Source organism: Rousettus aegyptiacus, unplaced genomic scaffold (assembly GCF_014176215.1).
Source record: "Rousettus aegyptiacus isolate mRouAeg1 unplaced genomic scaffold, mRouAeg1.p scaffold_m13_p_2, whole genome shotgun sequence".
NCBI lineage: Eukaryota > Metazoa > Chordata > Mammalia > Chiroptera > Pteropodidae > Rousettus > Rousettus aegyptiacus.
Window position 1 is genome coordinate 109,407,892 of NW_023416295.1, and position 22,935 is coordinate 109,430,826.

General features: G+C 33.5%; 1 protein-coding gene and 1 pseudogene across 6 annotated transcripts in view; one reads left to right on the forward strand and one right to left on the reverse strand.

Moving 5' to 3' along the window:
• The window catches only part of PPP1R12A (protein phosphatase 1 regulatory subunit 12A), a 127,763-nt gene that overhangs the window by 32,477 nt on the left and 72,351 nt on the right, over nucleotides 1-22,935 (forward strand). For all 6 annotated transcript variants that reach the window (XM_016132331.2, XM_016132334.2, XM_016132328.2 and 3 more), the window contains exon 2: nucleotides 11,534-11,664. In XM_016132331.2, coding sequence (XP_015987817.1) covers nucleotides 11,534-11,664 — 131 coding nt within the window. The remainder of the gene's footprint in view (nucleotides 1-11,533; nucleotides 11,665-22,935) is intronic.
• LOC118614164 lies at nucleotides 20,022-20,140 on the reverse strand (annotated as a pseudogene).

Here is a 22,935-nt window from a genome sequence, read left to right on the forward strand (position 1 = left end):
AGTTAATTCTTATGAAAAAAAGAATTGAAATTTTGTTAGGTAACTTTCTCTTGGCAATTGGACCCAACCTTCTCCTGCCAACCTGCTTTTTTTTTTTTTTTTTTTTTGAGATGGTACTAAGAATGTGCTTTTTGTGGGGTTGTTAGCACTGGGTTTTTTATCTGAAAACCTTTAGTCACATCTGCCTCAGCAGAATTTTGTAGCCTTGGTCTTTCTGACAGAAAAAGCTGTGTGTCAGTCTTTTAGATAGCTGGAGAACCATCCAAAAAGATGAAAATCTCGTTTGTCATGTGTTGAGTCAGCCATTTTAATCATCGAATGTCTAGCTGAGATAAGTAGTAAGAAGACCTTTCAAAAAATTTTCTGGACTTATGTAGTTATTGGTACATGAAATCCACATGCAGAATTTTCTCCATAAAATAATAAAATTATGAAATTATTCGTTATTGATTAAATATATTCGAGGGAGAATTGGAAATCACAGTCAATGGTACACACATTTATTCTATTACAGATAGATTGTATGTATGGAACAATGGTTTCCTCAACTTAGACATAAAATAGATTTTGGTAAAAAAATAAATGTTAGTTGACAAGTTCTGCAGTAAAGAAATCTGTTTTATTCCAGTATTTCCTAAATTTACTTGTTTTTGAGAACTTTTTTGTCAAAAATTCCTTTTTTTTTTTAATGCAAGGCAAACCCTTCGTTGACCTCATCCAAGTACTCTAACCAGGCCCGATCCTGCTTAGCCTCCGAGAAAGATTCTTATGTTAACTTTTCCAGTTTGGCAGTTTCGTAGAAAGTTTGGAAATACTGCAGTAAATTTTTGTGATACATTGCTTACAGAAGGGCTCCATATTGACAGTTGTTTCAGGAGGCAAATTTAAAATTTAGGTATTCTTATTTCTGCCTTATTTCTCTTTCGACTGGTAGTGGTTTATATTTCAAGGCATGTCGAAACATTATTATCTGTAAATATAAAAGTACTAGTAACTTTTTGTAACAATTTGGGAAAAGTGAATAAATGAATGAACTATGCAATACAAAATTACACATATCCCTTTCCTTCAAATGCAAAAGATTATATAAAAGCTGACTTTTTTCCCTTCCTGCTATTTATATGACTTTCCTCCTTAAAAGGTAAATCTTGAAGGACTATAATAATTTTTGTATTTATTGAGATAGCTCTGATCAGTTAGAAGGTTATGCTGTTACACCTTTTTACTCATCAAGTAGGAGTACTAGCATATTATCAGTTGATTGTTATTTATTCTGAAGTTATAATTTCAGGTTGTTTCAAAGTTTCAAGAAATGAAAGACAGTCCAGCATGGTTGAGCTTTGGAATGGTGGAAATGGAGTGATGGGTCTAAATTTAGATAACTCTAGCTTAAAAGACTAATTGATGGCATTTAAGAGGAGTTGAAATAAAAGGGAAAAGACAGATTAGAGATTAAGTAGAAAAGGAAACATAACATTTGGAACATACAAGCTGAAGCATTGAAAACTGATATAAATGCCTCTATGTTCATCAGATATCTAGCATGTAGCTGTCATTTATTGCTGCATAACAAATTACCCCTAAACTTAAAATACTAAACATTATCTCACGTTTTCTGTGGTTCAGGAATTTTGGATGTGATTTAGTTAGGTGCTTCTAACTCGAGGTCTTACATGAGAGTGCCCTCAAGCTATTGGCTGGGAGTCTGATCTCATCTGAAAGTTTAACTAGGGGGACTGGAGGTGGGCAGGGATACATTTCAGAGTTCATTTGTGTGGTTATTGGCAGTGCCATATGGGCCTCTCATCTTGACTGTTTCTTGACCTGCCAGTTGAATTCTCCCAGGTTTGTGAGTGATCCAAGAGAGGGCAGGAGAGAGAGAGTACATACCTAATCCCAAAAGTGATACCCCATCACTTCTACCTCATTCATTTTGTTAGAATCAAGTCATTCAGTCCAGCTCATACTCAAGCAGAGGGGTTTACACCAGGGTGTGACTGACTACCTTGAGTCTGGGATCTTTGCTGTCTTAGAGGTTACCTGCCACAAGCAGCAAACTAAAATAAAATAATTTTTGTGGCATTTTCCATACCTTAATTTATGTTAATAAATATTTAAAAGTTGGTTCCAATTTACTATGTCTTGCTTATTAGGAACTGTTTATTTCTCCCTTTCTTACTGTTTAACAACATACTTAACAGTTATCATCTTTGTTTGTGTGTTTGTTTTCCTTTGTTCTCCGTCTGAATGTTTGGTGGCCTTCCTGTTTCTTCACTTGCTTCCTTAACTCCTCCATCAGGGGTCCCAAAAAATACGCAGTAGTTTGGTAGTCTAAAATGGAAAAAATATATATGTTTAACCTAACCAAATAAAGTTTTTCAATTTCCTTCCCCAGAACCCAGAATTATAGATTTTTTTTTTTTTTTACCTCATCTTTGATACTTTTTTCTGGAGTGTATCTGAATATAGCAGAACTACCAGGTTCTCAGCCTCTGTTAGACATATCTTTCTTTGTCTTTCCTTTCTAAAAAAAGATATAGGAATATAGTTCCAATGTTTAGATTGCCTCTTCCCAGCTATTCTTTCCCCTATCCATGTCATGGCATGATCAAAAAAAAAAATTGCCTTTCTCTTCAGATTCTGATTTCTCCTCTATTTCCCTCACATCTAGGTTAAGTACTCTAGTGACATCTGTATCATTTATCATACTTTTTGTTATTGTTTAGTTATCTGTCTTGTCTGCTGAATTCTGAGCTCTGTGAGTGCAGTCAGAAATCTGCTCTATATCCTTCAACAGTGTATTCCTAGCAGCTAGCATAGAATTTGGCTTTAGTGGGCACTCAGTAAATATTTGTTGAATTCATCAATAATCTATTCTTTATTGGCCATATATTTTGCTGAACATTGAAGAAATTTGTCAAGAAACAATTAGATAGCTAACAACTATGTGAATCTTTTTTGGAAAACCATGAGTTTTATGTCCTCATTGTGGGTAAGCTATTGAATTGAATAAAATAGCTAAGTAGATGCTTTTATTCCCTGAAACTAAATTTTCTTATTAATAAATATGCATGGATTAAACCAAACCCCTCTAGGTCAGTCAGTGACTATGTCTGATAAAAGATCCAATAAGGAAAAGAGCTTCTTGTAGCTACCTTCTTATCTAACTCCAGAGTTTAGACAGTAAAGAAACCTGGCAAAAGATTTATTTTTCTTAAAAAGATTTCTTTAACCTCTCTCAATACTCACATACTGACTTTTCCTTTATTATTGCTATATTGCTTATATAAACTGCTTAGTTTTTTTCTTCTTTATCTGCATATCTTAATTTCCTAATTAGATTATAAGCCTCCCAAGGACAGTACTACATGATCATTTGTTTTAGTTCAACAAAAATGTATTGAGTAGCATTGGTAGGTATTATGGGTATATAAGACAGTTTCCATTCTTAAGGAACTGTATCTAATTGGAAGAAGAGATTAGGATACGTGAAATAATAAAGGCATCAGTTTTCACAGTGCTTAGTATAGTTTTCTGTATGTATATATACAGGTCATAAATGCCCACTCATTAAGGAGAAGTTAACATTTTATTTTGATTTAATCTACATATATTATGTACTTGCTATATGCCAGGCAGTGTGCATAAAGGAAACTGAGAATATGCTCTCTAGTGCTGGTCCTTGTATCATATCCTAAAAATGGTTGGTCCAATCCTCTATACATAGTAGACAATCAATAAAAATTGTTAAGAGAATGATCACTAAGGATTCTAATCTCTAGAGGAAATGCTCTTACCTATCATGTCCCCAAATAAATGTGTGGTCCTCTAGGTTTAACTCAGTACCTTATGGATATTTATCAGTAAAAGAAAAACCAGTGCTGCGTAATAAGAGTAGATAAAGGGTGTACTTTAATCTTTGAATATTTGAGGTTTCCAGTTTAGGGAATTCTCATTCAGATATTTAGTACTTGTTGGGTGAAGTATGAATATTAAGCAGTGCTTAAATTACTTTTACCCTAGAAACTGTATTCTTTTTTTATTATTTCAAAAATGTTTTTTCAGATTTTAGAGTGTATATTTGCCGTGTCTAGTTCATTCAGTCCGCAAATATGTTATGTCTTCTCTTTGTCAGGCATTTTGTCTCCAATATTCTCTCTAGGATACTATATATATATATATATTAAATAGCCAGAACTTTTATAAATCCAAATGAAGAATTCCCCATGTTCTTGCCATTTTGTATAATCTATTTTGAATTTATTGTTCCAATCATTTTATCATCTGAATATATGATTTATTATGAGGACAGGTTTTTATTTTTACATCTAGATTTCCTATATACGTGTCAAGAGTAGAAAGGCAAAAAAATTAATTACACTTAAATGCAATGCTGAAGTTATTAGCCGTTTTCATAACTAAATATTACAGATGACCTAAGATTATACATGCTCATTTTATTTGCCAGTCTTAATGCAAGACCAGGGAGTTTGTTTTTTTAGTATTTAGTGGGAATACTGTTTGGAGTTCTTTGTTGTTTTCCTCATATAAACTATACCTGTAATTCCTCCTTTGATATATCAAAATTTAGTTTTCTTTAAAATAGAACAAAAACTTGCTTGGATATCTTAAGTCCACTCCCTCTTTAAGCCTACCGACTGACACCTATGTCACCCAGAATGCTTAGGACATGGATGATTTTCTGGTATATGTACAAATTTCTATTCCTGCAAGTTGAACAGAACTGAGTTGTCCTAAGAGTCATAAAGAGCTGTTTCAAGGAGGTGAAAATTGATTTAGAGAACTTTTGCATTCAGATTAATTTGTATATTATTTATTAGTAATTAACTGTTACTAATGATTAGGCACAAATTGTAAGAATTTCAACTAATTGACTAAAATCACATTTTCACTTAAGTTGCTATACATTATACAACTAAATCTTTTCTTTAGCCTTACTCTCTTGCATTGTATATAATTTATGTGAATAAACTTATATAAAACTTTTATATATAAAAGTGTTTGAAGGAGATTTGAAATCTCCAAGATTTTCTAAGTTAAAATTTAATCATCCTCTTAGAAATCATAAGTGGATGGGACTTTTTCTAAAAGTAGTAGTACTGGAAGAGATATTTGACAACTCTCTACCATTTAATTTTTTGTAATTTATAGAGGGATGAAAAAGTATGTTTTGGATAAGAATATTAAAAAAGGAAAATATAAATGGATGATGTAGAATGTGGATTATGTATTGATATAACAGAACTTACTATTGGACAGGTACTACTCTTTAAGTGCTAAATCTTTTAGTTCATATACTTCTTATAGTAAACTTTTGAGGTAGATACTGTTATTCTCATTTTTCAGAGCAAATTGTGGCACACAGGATGTTAAGTAATTTACCCAATGACGCCTGGCCAGTAAGTGGCAGAACTGGATTAATCCCAGACAGTCTGGCTCTAGAAGCTGTACTTTTAACAAAACCACTTGCATGAAAAGGAATATAACAATGTTAGAATACATTTCAAATGCTACTAAACTTGTAATTGTGATTTTACTCAGTTGAATTACATAGATGCTAAACACATTTGTTTTTATTTCTTCTAGGAATGAAATTTACTGATTTTTTTAAGAAACACATACCTCACCCCAAATCTTTCATTAAGTCATGGACTCTAGTCTACCTTGAGCTAACATTGTATAGCTCCTTTATTCACCTTTTCCTTATTTGACTTTTCAACTTTTTCTTAAAATGTGCGGGGAACAATGTTTGTCTCCCTTTAAAATAAAAACATATGTTTTATATACTTGAACTAGTTTATTCAGTTAGTTTACAGCTAAAGTTGATAAAACTGCCTGTACTTGAATTTAAATGTCAAAACTGTCTTCACATAACCATTTATTATTGGTAATTCCTCTGAATGTGTATTCAAGAAGAACTTAAACCATGTCAAATAAGATTTGGAAGTATATTTGAGTTCTGTTTTTTTCCACATATGGCTTAATAAACTGACCATATTTAGTCAAATATTTAAAGTCAGCACATCATGTGTCTCTTAATGTGCTAGCTTTTGATTCTCTTAGCAACAATATTTTTATGGGTATGCTTTGCCAGTTTTTTGTGTATGTTTTATAAATGTTCTGGAGAATACTTGAACCATTTACATGACAAACTTGAGATTCATATATAATATATATTTTGTGACATTGTTTTTAGCATTTAATTAATATTAAAACATTTCAAAAACTTAAAGGAACATGCAGATTTAACATTAACTATTATAGTTATTTTTGTAGGTGTTTCTTATACTGAGAAACAAGTATTTAAAATCAAAATCAACAACCATGATTTACTGGGAAATGGCTATTCCTGTATGTTAATTTTTTCTAATAGCTAGGGTAAGCACCTCCTTAAAATGGAAAAACTTTAAAAATTAACTATTCAGAAAATCTTCATCTTCAACCTCAAAGAATTACTTACAATATAAAGCAAATAAAACTCTGTTCTAAATCCTGATCACGTTAATCCTCACCATATGCATCTTTGCATTCATACACCAGGAAGTGTTTGTCACTTGTTCATATGTTAAGCTCAGGAGTAAAATCTTTTCCAGGAAAATATTTCTTGGCTACCACCATTCTCTTTAGTTATTTTTTTCCCTTGAACTTCCAGAATAAGCAGCGCACAGCTTTATAATTGTATTTATCATATTTCTTTTGATATAATTATCTACTTATGTATTGTCTTTCTTAATAGATGGTGAATTTGAGAACTTTCTCTTTAATTAAATTAATAAAATACCACGAATGTCATTGTTGTCCAAGTAGAATATATTATCATTTAATCTTAACCCTTTTAATGTTTTCATAATCACTTCTCTACATTCTCTCTCTGAGTGATCTCAAGTCCCATTGTTTTAATTATTACCTTAATGCAGATAATCTCAAATTGATATTTCCATCCCACATTTATTTTCAAAGATCTACATATTCAGTTGACCACTGTATATGCACAGTTAGATAGTTATACAGACACTTATACAGCATATCTAAAGCTAAAATCATCTTTCTCCAATTTGGCCCTTGATCCTGTGGTATTTATTTCCATGGCTTCTCCCTATCTTTCACCCTTCATATTCAATCTTTAATTAATCTTGCACATTTTCTCCTCTAAACTTTTCTTAATACAGATCCATTCTGAATAACTGCTATTGCTGAGTTCACACTCTTCCCTCCTTATATTACTTCCAGTAATCTTTCTGAAATACTGAACTGATCATGTCACCTCCTCTGCTTTAAACCTCTAAATAGATTCTCAAACATCATCTTCTTGAAATTCTAAATTGTTTTCTCTTGCTTCCCCCTGCTGCTGAATTGAGCCATTGTAACTGATGGATGGAAGTATAATAGGTTCCTTTGATGTGGGAGAATAGAAAGTAGATTTAAAACAATCTATAGCTGCAGTCCCCAACCTTTTGGGGAAGAAAGGATCAGTGCTCCTATGAGAATCTAATGCCTGATAATCTGAGGTGGAGCTGAGGTGGTGATACCAGCTGAATCTTCGCTGCCTTGCCTGCCTGCCATTCACCTCCTGCCATGTGTCTTGGTTGCTAACAGGCCACTGACTGGTGCCAGTCCATGGCCCAGGGATTGGGAACCCTTGACTTATAGTATCAGATCTAGTCACCTTTGCATTATATAAATATCTTTTACCCGCAGTATGTTCAGACTTTTTACCACCTAGCCTTATCCTGTTTTATAGTTTACAGATACTTTATACCACTGGATGACTTGCTATTTGTATGTTCTATGCATTTTTTGTAATCATAGTGCATTTGCTTATTGACATTCCTTCCAGTTAACTTGCTAAATGAATAACTTCCATGTAATCTTCAAAACCTTTCTCAAATATATACCCCTTAATGAGACTTCTGTGGGCCGCCTTAGTCACAAAAAGATTTCTTTATATCTCCAGTGATATTTTAGAACTTTGTACCTGCTGTTCTTATTCCCTTATATGATCATTGTTGTTTATGGACTAGTCTCATATATTACCATGTGATCTTTTCCATCCCGTGTGTTCCTAGATCCCTGGCCTATATAGCTTTTAGCATATATAATATGAAGAGTAGCTAAAAAGGTATTAGGGATAGTTAGCCTACAAAATAATGTGAGAATTCTCCACAGGAAAAGTCTTCATAATATTTAAAAGTTTATCAGTTAAAAGTAGGATTCCATTTGACATGTGAGGTTTCAGGAGGCAGGGGATGGAAATTACAGGAAGACATATTTTAGCATGTAGTATTTAGAAAGAGTAGTGCCCTATGCTGGAAGTAATACATAGTAGGAGTTCAGTAAATGATAGCCTATTATTTTTCTTTCTTTCTTTTTTTTTTATATTTTAAATTGAGATGTAATTTACATATAACAAAGTACATAGCTTTTAAGTATACAATTCAATAAGTTTTTACATGTGTATGCATAAGTAAAAAATCAGAAAAGTAGAGAACATTTCCAGTTTTCCAGAAAGCTCCCACATGGTCTCCCCATTATTTCTCCACACATTTAAACATGGCTCTGAGCTTTATTACCAGAGATTAGCTTTGTTTGGAAACTTACAATATATGTTCTTTGTTTTTTTTGCCTTTTCCCACTATTCTTTATGTTTGTGAGGATCATCCATGTTATTGAAGGTAATAGTAGTTTGTTCTTTTTGTTTTTGTTCTTTTTTTTTTTTTTGATGTATAGGATTCTATTACACGAATAGACCGTCCCCCCCACACACACACACACCCACATATACACATACACCCTACCCCATTTACCAATTGTACATAACTTTAGTACATACTATTGAATGCTTTTCTGAAGGGGTTATATGAATTTTGAAACTTTCATTACCAATTTGGTTGTTTCTTCACTTAACAGGAGTTCTCATTTAAGAATCAATCTTAGATTTTTCTTTTTATGTAAAACACTGCCTGTTCATGTAAACTTTTGAAAATTAAGGAGAATTTAAAGAAGAAAATAAAAATCAGTCTCACAACTAATGGTAATAACTATTAACCTTCAATATATATTTTTCTAGTCTTTTTGTGTACATAATTTTTTAGTAGAATTGGACTCATTAGGCCAATTGTTTTTGTATCCTTTTTAAAAAACAATATATTCTGAATATTTTCTCATATCACTTTATAAAGAATCATTTCTTGTTTGCTTGATATGCTCCATTTTTAAAAAACCATAATCATTTTTTTTAGATACATTTATCAAGAAGAGTTATATGTTTTTAAATTGATGGTAAAAATCAGAATGCTGCTTTGTAGCCTGTAGGAATTAAAAGAGGTTGAAAGAAAAGAAGAATAAAACTTAGTATCTTTTCTCAAGGAAAATGATTAAGCTTATGAATAGGGCTGTTATTTCAAGCCACTGTGAGTTATTAGCTATCTTAGCATTTTATAAACTACTTTCTAATACAATAGAATTTTGTTGTTTCTTCTTTTGATATTTGGTAGCTGTGGTTTTCAATCTCTCCTACTCTTTCATTAACCACTGCTCCTTGGAAAAAAAAGTTCTTTTCCCAAGCAGTGTATATTTAAAGTTTATATGAATATTACTTAGATATTCATTTACCCTCTGCTATGTGTAAAGTACTTTTTTGGGCACTTTGGGACCTTGCTTAAAAATTGTTCCGAGGAGAAGAATGATGAATACATAAGAATGTTAAATGCATTAAGGAATTTTAGCTTCTTCCCTCCACTTGAAAAATAAAGACACCAAAGCCCCCACAAGATTAAATTACTTGTCCACAAAATTTGTGTCAGCCAGAACTAGACCCTAGAGCCAAAAGCTATGATTACATCAGTGCTTTTCCACTTTAGATGTAAGTACTTTATCCTTAGTGGTTTTCTTGACACCAACTTTGTCATTTTCTAAGAAAATGCTACTAATTGTGTCTGTAATAAGTGAAGCAAAGTTAGCTCCATTTACAACAAACACTAAAGTGCCTAGAATGTATGATATCCTATTGTAGAGACTGCAGATAGGAACTAAGAACATCCATGGAAAGCAGTGTTAAGTGTAGAAAGAGGTTTTTTTTGGAATCTGAATATCTGTGTTAGAATCTCAGCTCTATTATTTTCTACCTGTGTAGCTTATTTCAGCTACTTAATCTCTTTGAATCTTAACTTTCTTTTTCATTCATTCATTCATTGAGCCCCTACCACATGGCAAGAACTGTATTAAGTGCTAGGGAAACAGCAAAATTGTTGTTCCCGTGAGGGTTTTCATGAGGATAATGTATATAAATCAGTAATATAGATAAAGCACCAATCATACCACTTGACACAAAATAAGCATTGATAAAAGTTCCTTTATTTACAACAGCCGAAGGTTCTCAAAGCTTTTAATCCCAGGACCCCTTTATATCCTTAAAAATTATTGAAGGACCACAAAGAGTTTTTGTTTCTGTAGGTTGTATATATTAATGTTTACAGTACTAGAGGTTAAAACTGAGGATTTTAAGTATTTATTAATTCATTTTAAAATAGCAATACTTAACCCATGTTACCTAGTCAACATTTTTTAATTAAAATAATTATTTTGCTCTTGAAAGCTTGGAATTTATCATGGGTAACGACTACTGTTGTTTTTCTTGAAATGACAGACTTACTTTGTTTATTTTTAAGAAAATTTCTGCCAGAAATCCAAATCAGACTAACTATAGTTTGTCATTTAAGTAAAAATGATACTACATGGAAAAAAAGGCTAGTTCAGCTTGCAACTCAATTGCACAAGTAGTTTTAATCAAGGCAATCATTTATACTCATAAGAAGTGCTTTATGTATACTTCTTTCTTGTTCCACAGAGTATTAAAAAGGTATGTATTTAAGTGTCAACATTTAAAAAAAATTATGATTTTTACTGCTTTGTATAAAGGACATTCATAAGTAAAACTAACTTATTTTAAAAACTGAGTGCATAGTCATGAAGACAATGATTATTAGTAGAATTTTGGTTTCATTATTGCTTTTTGCTGTCTTAATTTGTGCTAAGGCATGGGTAGTATTACCACGAGTGCTTTTGCACCCTCAAATGCACACATCAACACAGTGAGAAGAGGAAAAACCATTTTAGTATTATTTTGAAAATAGTTTTGACCATGTCAACTCCCTGAAAGGATCTCTCTCCCCTCAATAGACCACATTTTGGGAACTACTGCTATAGAGGATATTACTGGTACTTAATTATAATGTTTTGATTTCATTTTAATGAAATATACTTGCTTTCCTCATGGGGTTCACATAAAGAGTCTACTCACATATGCTACTGTTGTACAGGTATCTAAGCAAGAATTCTTACAATTTACTTAGTACATTAGCCTGCTGAGTAGTAGTACAATCAAGAGAGCAGCTGACTAATTTACAGAGAATATTTATGGTTACAAAAGCAGCAAAGTAGGAATTCTTTTGGTGTATTATTAGGAGTGTTGAATCACATTTTTTTCTAATCATGCTTGCTTTTGTGTTTTTAGGCTTGCATTGATGACAATGTTGATATGGTGAAGTTTCTGGTAGAAAATGGAGCAAATATTAATCAACCTGATAATGAAGGCTGGATACCGCTACATGCAGCTGCTTCCTGTGGATATCTTGATATTGCAGAGTAAGTCAGCTCTCTATTTACTTTTGTCCAAATAAAATGTTAGAGACCTGAGATTTTACAGAAATTGTTGTTAAAGGTAAACGAGTGAACTTTTATATTACTGTAATTCATGACAATTATTGTTTCCAGGAAAGAGAATGATTCTTAGGAATCTAAATAGTGAGTCTCTTGATAGGAAATCATCTTCCTGTCTCCTCACCCTCTTTGGCTTTTGGTAGTTTATATTGATATAAGTAATTTTACGTATTTCTCCAGTCCCATCTCCTTTACTTCTGAGTACATATGTATTGTTAAATGATTCAAGGTTAATATTTAGCAATCTAGTCTATTCTTGTGTAATCATGAATTGTTAGAGGACAATAATAATAATTTTCAATTTGGTTACTTTGCTTTTGAGAGAATATGATACATAGTTTTCCAATTAGTCAATATATATATGCTTGCTTAGTTTTTTATTAAGATTGTTTTCTAATAATATGTTTTTTAGAAAATTCAGTGAGAAATAGTTATTATATTCTTTAGCTACCTTTAATGGATGGCTACTTTCCAAGAAAATTCGATTCTTTAAGCTTTTAACAAGTATAGCTATCCTGACAAAATAATTTTTTTTATTAAATTATTTTTTCCTTATTACTATATATTAATACCATAAACAGTTTTGTCTGTTCACATGAAAGGTTTTCAACTAATAAATATTGAATATGGGCCTTCTATTTTGTGGATCTTTCTTAGTAAGCCTCATGGTTTTATTTCTTTGTATATTTTACATTTCCCCCATGTGTATTAGAGATAGAGTCAGTACTTCATTTTAAACAGAGGCACAATGTTTGGTGGTCTGGCCTGGGAATCAAAAAATTTGAGTTGAGTTTTATTACAGACACTAACACTAACTGCACTATATATTTTGGTAATTTGTTTCCTCTTTCTGTGCCTCGATTTCTTTTGTGTAAAATGAGGAAGTCTTTTTGCTATTGCAAAACAGTAGTAGTTCATAATTACATTATGGTTCTCAAGTTCCTTATTCCTTTCTGTTCTTTTCATGCTCATCGTTTTTTTTTTTTCTTTAGAAAAAAATAGCACTAATGTACATTTATCTTTAGCTGTCCTTAAATCTTTGGTACTTAGGGTCTGAAGTCAATTTATGTGGATTATGAAGGCTTTCTCAACCACCCTCAAGGGGTTTTCTCCTGAATGGGAATAATAATTTCTAGGTTTGTTGTGAGGATTAACAGAGGTAACCCATCAAGCATAGTACTTGGCACATAGGAAATACTCAGTATGTATGATGATGACCTTTTTTGCTCTTTCTGCCACATGAAATTATTTTTTTAAATAATGACAATGTTTAATAAAAGATAATTTAGTACATACTAGGTTATTTGTTAAGGTGATCATAGCCCCAAACTCTTCCAAATGCATGATTATTTTTATCAGTATTACCTTTTTTAGCAAATAATTTCACTGTTGAGTGTGAGAAGTTAATTAAACTCTACTTTCTTGGGCCTTGAAAAATATAGCATGGGGGCTTGCTTAAAAGATAGTGTGAAGCCTCCCCCAAATCAAGAGTATCTGTAGGGTAAAGGTCCTGTTAAAAATGTTGTAGAGACAATAGTTATGAAGCAGAAATGATGTAGGAAAATTAGGTCATTCTGTTAAGTATTGGAGCTAAATTTGTTGGAAATCCTGTTTCAGTATTCACTAGCTTTGTGCCCTTGGCCAAGCTACTTACTTAGCCTCTATGATTAATGTATTTATGAAATAGTATAATAATTTGAGAATGATCTAGCATCTTCCTAGGTCTTACTTCTCATAATGCTTTCCACATTTTTCACTCTGTCAGTACTGAGCTACTTTTAATTGTCCAACATTCCCTGCTGCTTCATATCAATGTGTCTTTGTTCACAGTGGTTTAGTTACCTCATTTCTTTATTGGTCAAGTAAACCTCTTAAGGTGCAGTTTGTGTAAGGGTCACTTCCAGAAACCTTTCTGAAATTTCTGTCTAATTCATCATCATCTCTAACATATCAGTTGTTTACATGATTCTTGACCAACTGCATTATGCACAAAATGGTACTTATTCGTCCTTTTGGAAATGAGAGCTGAAACAAACAGTGAAACACAGATAGTTTACTCTGAGGATTTAAGGATGATTAGGATACAGTGAGTTCTAAATTTCTTACCTTTATCGGAGATAGTGGGAAAAGAATGTGAGGTTACAGTTTGTAGACATTTAACAGTTTCATATCAGGTCTTTAGCCTATTAGAAGCCAAGTAAATAGATAAATGATAACTTCATATTCTGGCTCAATTATCTCACCTTTTCACTGAAATAATTACCCTCAACCTCGCCCTGCTTTTAATAAGGTAAAAGTCTTAGAACTAAAAATAGAGATCGTATAATAATGTCCCTTTTCCAATTCGGATTACAGGAAGTATAAATGAGATGAGTTTGGGAGCATGATGTTAATGTTCAGCATATGCATTATTTTACTAAATAGAGGTGGGTCAGGTATTGAAATGTGTGCATTAACATCATTCTCTTCGTTTAGTGTGCTCAATTGGCAGTGGTATGCGCTGAAATGTGTCCCTACAAAATTTACATACTGAAACCTTAACTTTGAGAACCTTGAAATGTTACTGTAGAAATGGAGCCTTTAAAGAGATTTCTAGGATGTGTCCTAACTCAGTCTTAGTGATATCCTTATAAGAAGAAGAAATTTGGAAATAAAAAGAGAAACTAGGGCCTTGCACATAGAAAAGACCATGGGAGGACACTGAAAAAAAGTGGCGTTCTCTAGCCCAGGAGAGAAGCCTCTGAAGACACTAAACTTGTTAACACCTTCATTTTGACCTATCCTCTAGACCTATGAGAATAAATCTCTGTTGGTTAAGCACTTAATCTGTGGTGTTTTCTTATGGTAGCACGAGCAAACTGATACAGGCAGTACAAAATTCTTGCTGTCACATCAAGATATTCTTCCCTAAAAATTTGAGTGTTGATGTCATTGGACTATGAGTTAGAGGTAAAATCGAATAGTACAACTTTTGGACATACTAGAAAAGGCAAATGATTGTGGAGCCCAAGAAACCATGTGTATTCAGTTTATTCTTCCAATCTATAACAATTAGTTATAGCTCTCTAACTATAAAGTATAACTAAATTATATATTTAAATTGTGTGCAAAGTATTGAAAACCAAGTCCTCTACTAAAAAATAATTGGATGAAAATGTAAGAGTTATACAATGGCCACTTTTTAATTTTGTCATTCTTTTTCATTTGTTAGCTAGAATACTTTTGTAAAAGAAACTTCCTCATGTCTATTTGGTTACCCCCTAGTACAAGTTTTTTAGGAAAGAGGATATATTATTTATTCTTCCCCTCTGTATACCGATATTTAAAATAATGATTTAGTTTAGTAGTTACCTTCGAAAGGATTAATTGTTTTTTTGAGGTCTAAATAACATTAGGAGTTATTGTATTAAAACATAATTGATGTGTTTCAATCCATTGCAGTTATTATCCTTATCGATTAGCAAATGGTACCATCTTTGGTCATTAAGAGTCTCTTCATGTTGGCTTCTGAGTCTTTGGGACATGACTAAATAAAGTGATCTTTAAATCTTCCTTGCTCTTTAGTATTACAGGATGTTCTAGATATCCTTTACATTTTCAGCCCCGCATGTAGACTTGCAATTTCTCCAAGGAGCCCTCTTCTATGTAATGGCTGCTAGCAGTGCTCATTGTACTGCTAGTCATTGTTTCCAATTCAAATTAAGCACCAAGTGTTTTCTTTAATCTTATCAATTTTATATCAATATTTCTTTCTTCCTCAGGTCATTGCCAGGATTAAAATAATACATAATTATTAATTCGCTTCATATGTTACATTTACTTTAGACTACTTACAACAATACTACAAACAACAATATTATTACTGAAAGCAGTTTGAAGTTTTTTTGTTCATTTGGTTGGTTGGTGGGTTTTTTGGTGGGGGTAAAAGGAGACATTTATTTTTGTCCTTAAGGTAGCCCACTTGGAATATGCCATCAAATTACTATGTGTTGAAGTCATTTGAAGTAATTCTTTTTTGTGTGGTTATATGCCACCAACTGTGTATGCCATTAGGTTCATAGTTCAATTTGTTTTTTAGAGTTTGCTTTCTTTAAACTTGTTTCATAATTTATATAAAATACCAGGTTCCAATGACAGTTCCTAGTCTGCCACCCTATTTCCTCAGCCATCCTATAGGTAACCATTTCTTAATTTTATATTTTACCACTGTGTGTTTTTTAATGTATTATTTAAAATAAATATTACTCCTCTTTTATAGATAAATGATAGAATGTTATACACATATTTCTTCCCTTTGCTTTTTTCACTTAACAGTCTATTATGGAGATTACTACATAGTGGAATATATATTTACTAGAATGAATACAGTTTTAGCCTTGGAATTGTCTTTTCATGTTTTTGCAAATCATAGGAATTTTTATGTTTGTGTGGAAGATATTTTGTATTTGAATAATAAAACTTAAATGACTTGTTTTTATTAACATTTTGCGTATTGATGTGTTTATTATTCTAATATAATCCTTAGTATTTTAATTTTGTCATCGAATTTCTTTTTTAGGACTCTACTACAGATGTTTAAGGAATGCGTTAATATTGAGCTGCTTTAGTGTTTGCCATAAAATTTTCCAATAGTAAAGAAAATTAGCCCTGTATTAGGCTAGCAGTATGTAGCTTCATAGTACTAGAATGAAATATTGATTAATTAATATATTTAATATATGTTTCTTCTAGTTTTAAAGGTACTGTTGTTGAGGATTTCATGTCATAAAATTCTGGTAGGATTACATTCAGTGACATTTTCATGATTTCATTTACAGCAAGGAAAAAGTTTCATTAGCTTTGTCACTTGATCATTAAGAACCAGCTATATAAGGATATGGAAACTTTTAAATAAATACTTGTGGTGGTTTATTTATAGCTTGGCTTTTCTTTGTTATATCCTTTATTCCATAAACATCCAACAGTATCCTCAAGATTTTTCTTGGCTTGCCCTTCAAAATATATCCAGTATCTAACTATTTTTCATCACCTCTTTCATTTCTCCCTGATCCTGGACAATGTTGTTTTTCATTGGAATTATTACAGTTGCAATAATTCTAACCATAACTATCTTCTTCCCAGTCTCTATTTGCCAAACAGCAGCCAGAGTGATCCTTTTAAAGTAATTGCAACTGGGATAACATCTCATTTTTACTAACAGTCCCTCCAGTGGGTTCATAATGCATTGGGGATGGAAGCCAGAGTTATGGTGGCCTAGAATGCTATTGTTGGTCCTTCGTCACATTTCTGACTTCATTTCACCCACTCCAGGCTCTCAGTAATACTGGTCCATTTGCTTTGCCTTTAAACAAAGTAGGCATTTTGCTTCATAGTCTGAACCTGTTGATTCCTTTGTCTGGAATTAAATGATGTTATTTTGGTAAAAGAATCAAGAATTCTTACCGATTTAAGAAATATATAAACTTCACCACACCAGTGGAAAACAATATTCCTAAGCTCAAGCTCAGGAATCAGATAGTTGATTAAATTTTACCTCTGCTAAATAATTGCTGTTAACTTTGAACAAATTCATGTTCTCTGAGCCTTTGCTTCCTAATCAGTAAAATGGAAGTGTTAATACTTGTCCCTCTATATGATTATTTCAAAAATTGAATGAGGTAATATGTATAAGACACGACACAATATTGGCACATATTTAGTATTCAGCAAATGTTAACTCAGTTATTATTATTCATAATGCAATATTTGGGTATTTTAATGAAAAGAGAATAAGGTCTTGATTCTTCTGGATTATTATAATTTTGTTTTAGGACAAACCTAACTAGATGAGAGGAGCAGAGGAGAGTGATGTAGTCATTGGTCATATTTACTTTCGATAAGTGGGTATTTGAGCCCTAAGAAGGGTTGACAAATCCATGAATTTTGGGTTTATTTACATATTTTTATCAAGAATGTTACTTTGTTAGTGTAAAGTAGAACATGTATTTTGATTAAAAGTCTCATAAGATGAAATTAAATTTAATATCTTATGAAAATAGTAAAATTTTGTTTGAGACATACTTATATGTTGCTGTAATCACAATGGGGTATATTTGTCTATAACTGTAAAGATAATGTTCTCATATATTCCATTTTTTTAACTTTATGGGAATGTTCACTGTTTTTTCCAATTTATAATCAGAACTGGAGTCTTATTCTTAAGACTCAGAATCTGTCGTTCTTTTTGTTATAGCACAACTGTCTCCTATAGTAATGTTTTCAGAGCAAAAGATGACTGGGGACCCAACTAGGCACTCTGTGCCAAGAAAAGGTTCTTGGCTTCCCACAAGAAAGAATTTAAGTGCCAGCTGGATATCAAAGCGAGAATAATTTATTAAAGAAAAGGGCTACCATACAGACAGAGCAAGAGGCTGCTCCATAGGCAGAGTGGCATTTATCTTATCCAGGTCTGGTTTTTCTTGAGAGTGTAAATAGCATTTTTATTAGGGAGAGGAATATATATGTCATGTGGGGCTTTCTGAGAAAGAGGTGGGCTCCCCCTAATAGGTCACCACAACTTTCTTTTTCAAATATGGCCTGGGTCAGATCTGTCATGGTGCTTGGGGGCATTTAGTATGTTAGCATATAATGAGCCAAGAGGTCATCTATCACCATTATTGGAGTGATCCTGTCTGAGCTGGTTCTGGTCGCATCCTCTCATCTCCAGTACGTGGCTCTTGTTTCCTATTGTAGGGTACCTTGTCCTAGTCCTGTCTTAGTAGTGTTAGGCCTTGTGAGATTTAAAAATCTCCAGTACGTGGCTCTTGTTTCCTATTGTAGGGTACCTTGTCCTAGTCCTGTCTTAGTAGTGTTAGGCCTTGTGAGATTTTCCTATTGTAGGGTACCTTGTCCTAGTCCTGTCTTAGTAGTGTTAGGCCTTGTGAGATTTAGGGACTACAACACAGTCTCTAATCTTCAGGCTTAGAGATACAAGTAAAGGCACTTAGCCAATACAAGATAGAATAAACGGACCAAGAGATGTACAAGGAACATTGAGGATTAATTCTGTGTAGGCCAATCAGAGAAATATTCTAAAGGTGACATTGTTAAATTAAAAGATGAGCAGAGTTTTTGCCTTTGGGAATTGGAAGCTTCTTGAGGAAAATCATGTTATTCATGAATTAGAAATAATATATGTAGATCTCTTAGTTGGGTTCTACTGTATTGACTGATATTCGCTATTTCTTTGTTAAACTTATTTACCAATTTCCATAAAGTTGTTAAAACTAAACACTGCAGCTAATAAGCTGCTTATAATGAGCTCACTCTCTTCAATTTCCACCAATTGAATTGCAAGACTACCAAAAAATTAATTGTGTGTGTTTAACCTGTTAATAATGCCTGTGGGACTTGTTGGTGATTATATAATTTAATCAGATAGCCCAAAACTGAAACATGTTCAAAAAAGAAAATTGCTATAACTATGCCAAACACTTTGGAAAGACTAAATAAAGGGAGGGCCTTAAAAAATATTATTGCTGTTTAATGAGATGTGGGGGCAACAACTGAAAGACTAAAAGAAAAAATACCTAGATTGCTTTTCTGTTTACTTCAGATTTTTCACTCACTTTAAGGTGCTTTGAGGCCTTAGACACATTATGAGTATGATTATTTCAAGAAAGGCAGCATGTATTTAAGTCATTGGAGACACTTTCCAGTATGTTTTATGTTGAAATAAATGTCTTATTTATGTTATTTCATATATGTATTATGTTTTATGATACCATATTTTAAGAAGCTTTTCTGCTTAACCAAGCAAGTACTTATTGGGCTTGATTATATTAGATAAACGAATTTCTTTGGAGCCATAGTTTTTTCCAGGAGAAAACCACTAGTGGAATAAGCAGATAACACTAGGAAGTCTTTATTTATCCCATTTACTATAAATTTACAGTACATTTTAAAATAAATTTTTATTTTTCAATCACAGTTGACATAGAATATTATATTAGTTTCCAGTGTATGACATAGTGATTAAACATTTATATAACTTACAAAGTGATCACCCCAATAAATCTTGTGCCCATCTGAAACCATATAATATTATTAACTATATTCCTTATGCTATACTTTTTATCCCCAAGGCTGTTTTATAACTACCAATATATACTTCTTTCCTTTTTTTGGTGAGGCAACCCTTGGTTGACCTCACAGATTGCAAGGATCTTGTCAGCTAACAATATTTATTTATTTATTTATTTATTTATTTTTTTTTATTTTTTATTTTTTATTTTTTATTTTTACACCTACAGCACCTAGTCTTCCTAGGTGGTCTCCTATCCAAGTACTAACCAGGCCCGACCCTGCTTTGCTTTCAAGATCAGGTAGGATTGGGCCTTTTCAAGGTGACGTGGCCATAGATCCAATATGTACTTCTTTTTTTCTTTTTCCCCTCTTTAATTCCAGCCTCCCCCATTCCACTCCTGACCTAGGGATGTTGCTGTTTCCCTTTAAGAAGTGGCTTTCTATGGACATGGTTTCATAGTATAGGGGTTAGCACATCTGCTTTACACGCAGAGAAGGTCCTGGGTTCACACCCCAGTGGAGCCACCGTCCATTGTCTACGGCCATGCCACCCTGCACAAGCCCAATGTCTGATCTCAGAAGCTAAGCAGGGTCGGGCCTGGATAGTACTTGGATGGAAGACCAGGTGCTGTAGGCATAAATAATAATATTAAATTTAAAAAAAGTAAAATATAAAAGACTGGATCTCTGAATGCGGGGTGTCTCTCCTATGTGCACCCAGGGTGTGATCTGTGGCTCCAGCTGGGGAGCGAACCCAGGACCTTCTACCTATAAAAAAGACGTGCTAACAACTACACTATGAAGCCATTCCCCAATATGTGCTTCTTAATCCCTTCCCCTTTTTCATCCACACACTTAATCCCCCTCCCATCTAACCATCAAAATGTTCTCTATATCTTTGCATTTGTTTCTGTTCCTTTATTTTGTTTTTTAGATACCACATGTAAGTGAAATCATATGGTATTTGCCTTTCTCTGTTTATTTCACTTAGTGTAATATCTCTAGGTCTATCCATGTTGTTGCAGATGGCAGGGTTTTATTCTATTTTATGGCTGAGTAATATTCCGTTGTATGTATGTACCACTTCTATATATATATATCTGCTGATGGACACTTACATTACTTTTGTATCTTGGCTATTGTAAATAATGCTGCAATGAACAAAACCTCAAATTAGTGTTTTGTGTTTCTTCCAGTAAATACCCAGAAGTGGAATTGCTGGGTCCTTTGTCTCTTGTTATAGGCCTTTGTTTTAAAGTCTTTTGTCTGGTATAAGTATTGTTACCCCAGCTTTTTTTCTTTCTTTGTGCTTTCTTTCTTTGCATTTTCATGGAATATTTTTTTGCATTCCTTTACTTTCAGTTGGTGTGTCTTTTGATGTGAAGTGAGTCTCATAGACAGCATATGTAAGGGTCTTGTTTTCTTATCCATTCAGCCATCCTGTGTTGTTTGATTGGAGCATTTAATTCATTTATATTAAAATAATTGTTGATCGATGTGTAGTTATTGCCATTTTATTATTCATATTTTTTCCCTTTTTCTTTTTTTAAAGAAGTCCTTTTAACATTTCTTGTAATACTGGTGTGGTGGTAATGAACTCTAGCTTTTTCTTGTCTGGGGTGCTCTTTATCTCTTTTTCAGTTCTAGATGATAGCCTTGCTGGTTAGAGTAATCTTGAATGTAGGTCCTTGCTTTCCATCATTTTGAATATTTAATGCCAGTCCCTTCTGGCCTGCAAAGTTTCTTTTGAGAAATCGGCTGATAGTCTCATGGGATTCCCTTGTTGCTTTTAAGATTCTCGCTTTGTCTCTAACTTTTGACATTTTAATTATGATGTGTTTTGGTGTGAGTTTCCTTGGGTTCATCTTGTTTGAGACTCTGTGCTTCCTGGAATTATATGTCTATTTTCTTCTCCAGGTTAGAGAAGTTTTCCATCATTATTTCTTCAGGGAGATTTTCAATTCCTTTCATTTCCTTCAGTTTCAGTTCCTCTCTCTTTTTCTGGTACTCCATGATGTGAATGTTTATGCACTTGATGTCGTCCCAAAGACCCCTTAAACTGTCCTCATTTTTTCTTTTTGGATTCTTTGTTCTTGTTGCTGTTCCGAATGGGTGTTTTCTGCTACCTTATCTTCCAAATTGTTGATTCAGTCCTCTACTTTATATGATCTGTAGTTGGTTCTCTGTAATGTATTCTTCACTGCAGTTATTGTATTTTTCATTTCCGACTGGTTCTTTTTTATGTTCCCTCTTTGTCGAAGTTCTCACTGAGATCATTGAGCAAACTTACAACCAATGTTTTGAACACTGCATGTGGTAGTTTGCTAGTCTCCATTTTGTTTCATTCTATTTCTGGAACTTTAATCTGTTCTTTAACGTGGGACATGTTTGTCTTCTCATGTTGGCTGCCTCCCTGGATTTTTTCCCTATGTATTAGAGCTGCCATGTCTCCCGGTTTGGGTAGAATGGCTTTATTATAGTAGGTGTCCTATGGGGCCCAGTGACATGGTCTCCTTGGTCATCTGAGCTGGGTGCTTCAGATGTGGCCCTTAATGGATTGTGTGTGCCCCCTGTTGTAGTTGAACCTTGATTGCTGTTGTCATGTCAATAGGAGGGATTGACTTTCAGGCTGATTGGTTGTGAGGACTGGCTGTTGACTACAGTGGAGGAGCTGTTTTCTAGCAGGTGACCTTGCCGAGCAGGATTTGTTTTAGCAGATTTCTGGTGTCTGCCGAGTCTGCCCTTTGGGTGTGTAGTTTGTGGAGGTGGTTGGGTGCTGCTCTGGTGTGGTCTGAAGCAAGCTACAGGGTGTGTTGGTTCTAGAGCCTCCTGGGAGGGGCTCTGGTGCAAGCCAAGGTCAGCCACATGAGCTGCAAAGTGATCTGCATACGGTTACCATTTGTGCTGGGCTTGGAGGTGCCTGGGAGAGGTTAAACTGCTAACCAAGGCTGGCTACCACAAGTGCCGGATTTGGGGCTGCTTAGCAAAAGGTACGGGGTTATTCCAAGGCCAGATGCTGCTTGTTTGGGGTTTGTGAACTTTCGAGAGATTTTAGGAAAGTTCACAGTGTTAGCCAAAATAGGCCATTTGTTGGAAAAGCTACTGGAAGTGGCTTGGGTGAGCCTGCAAATT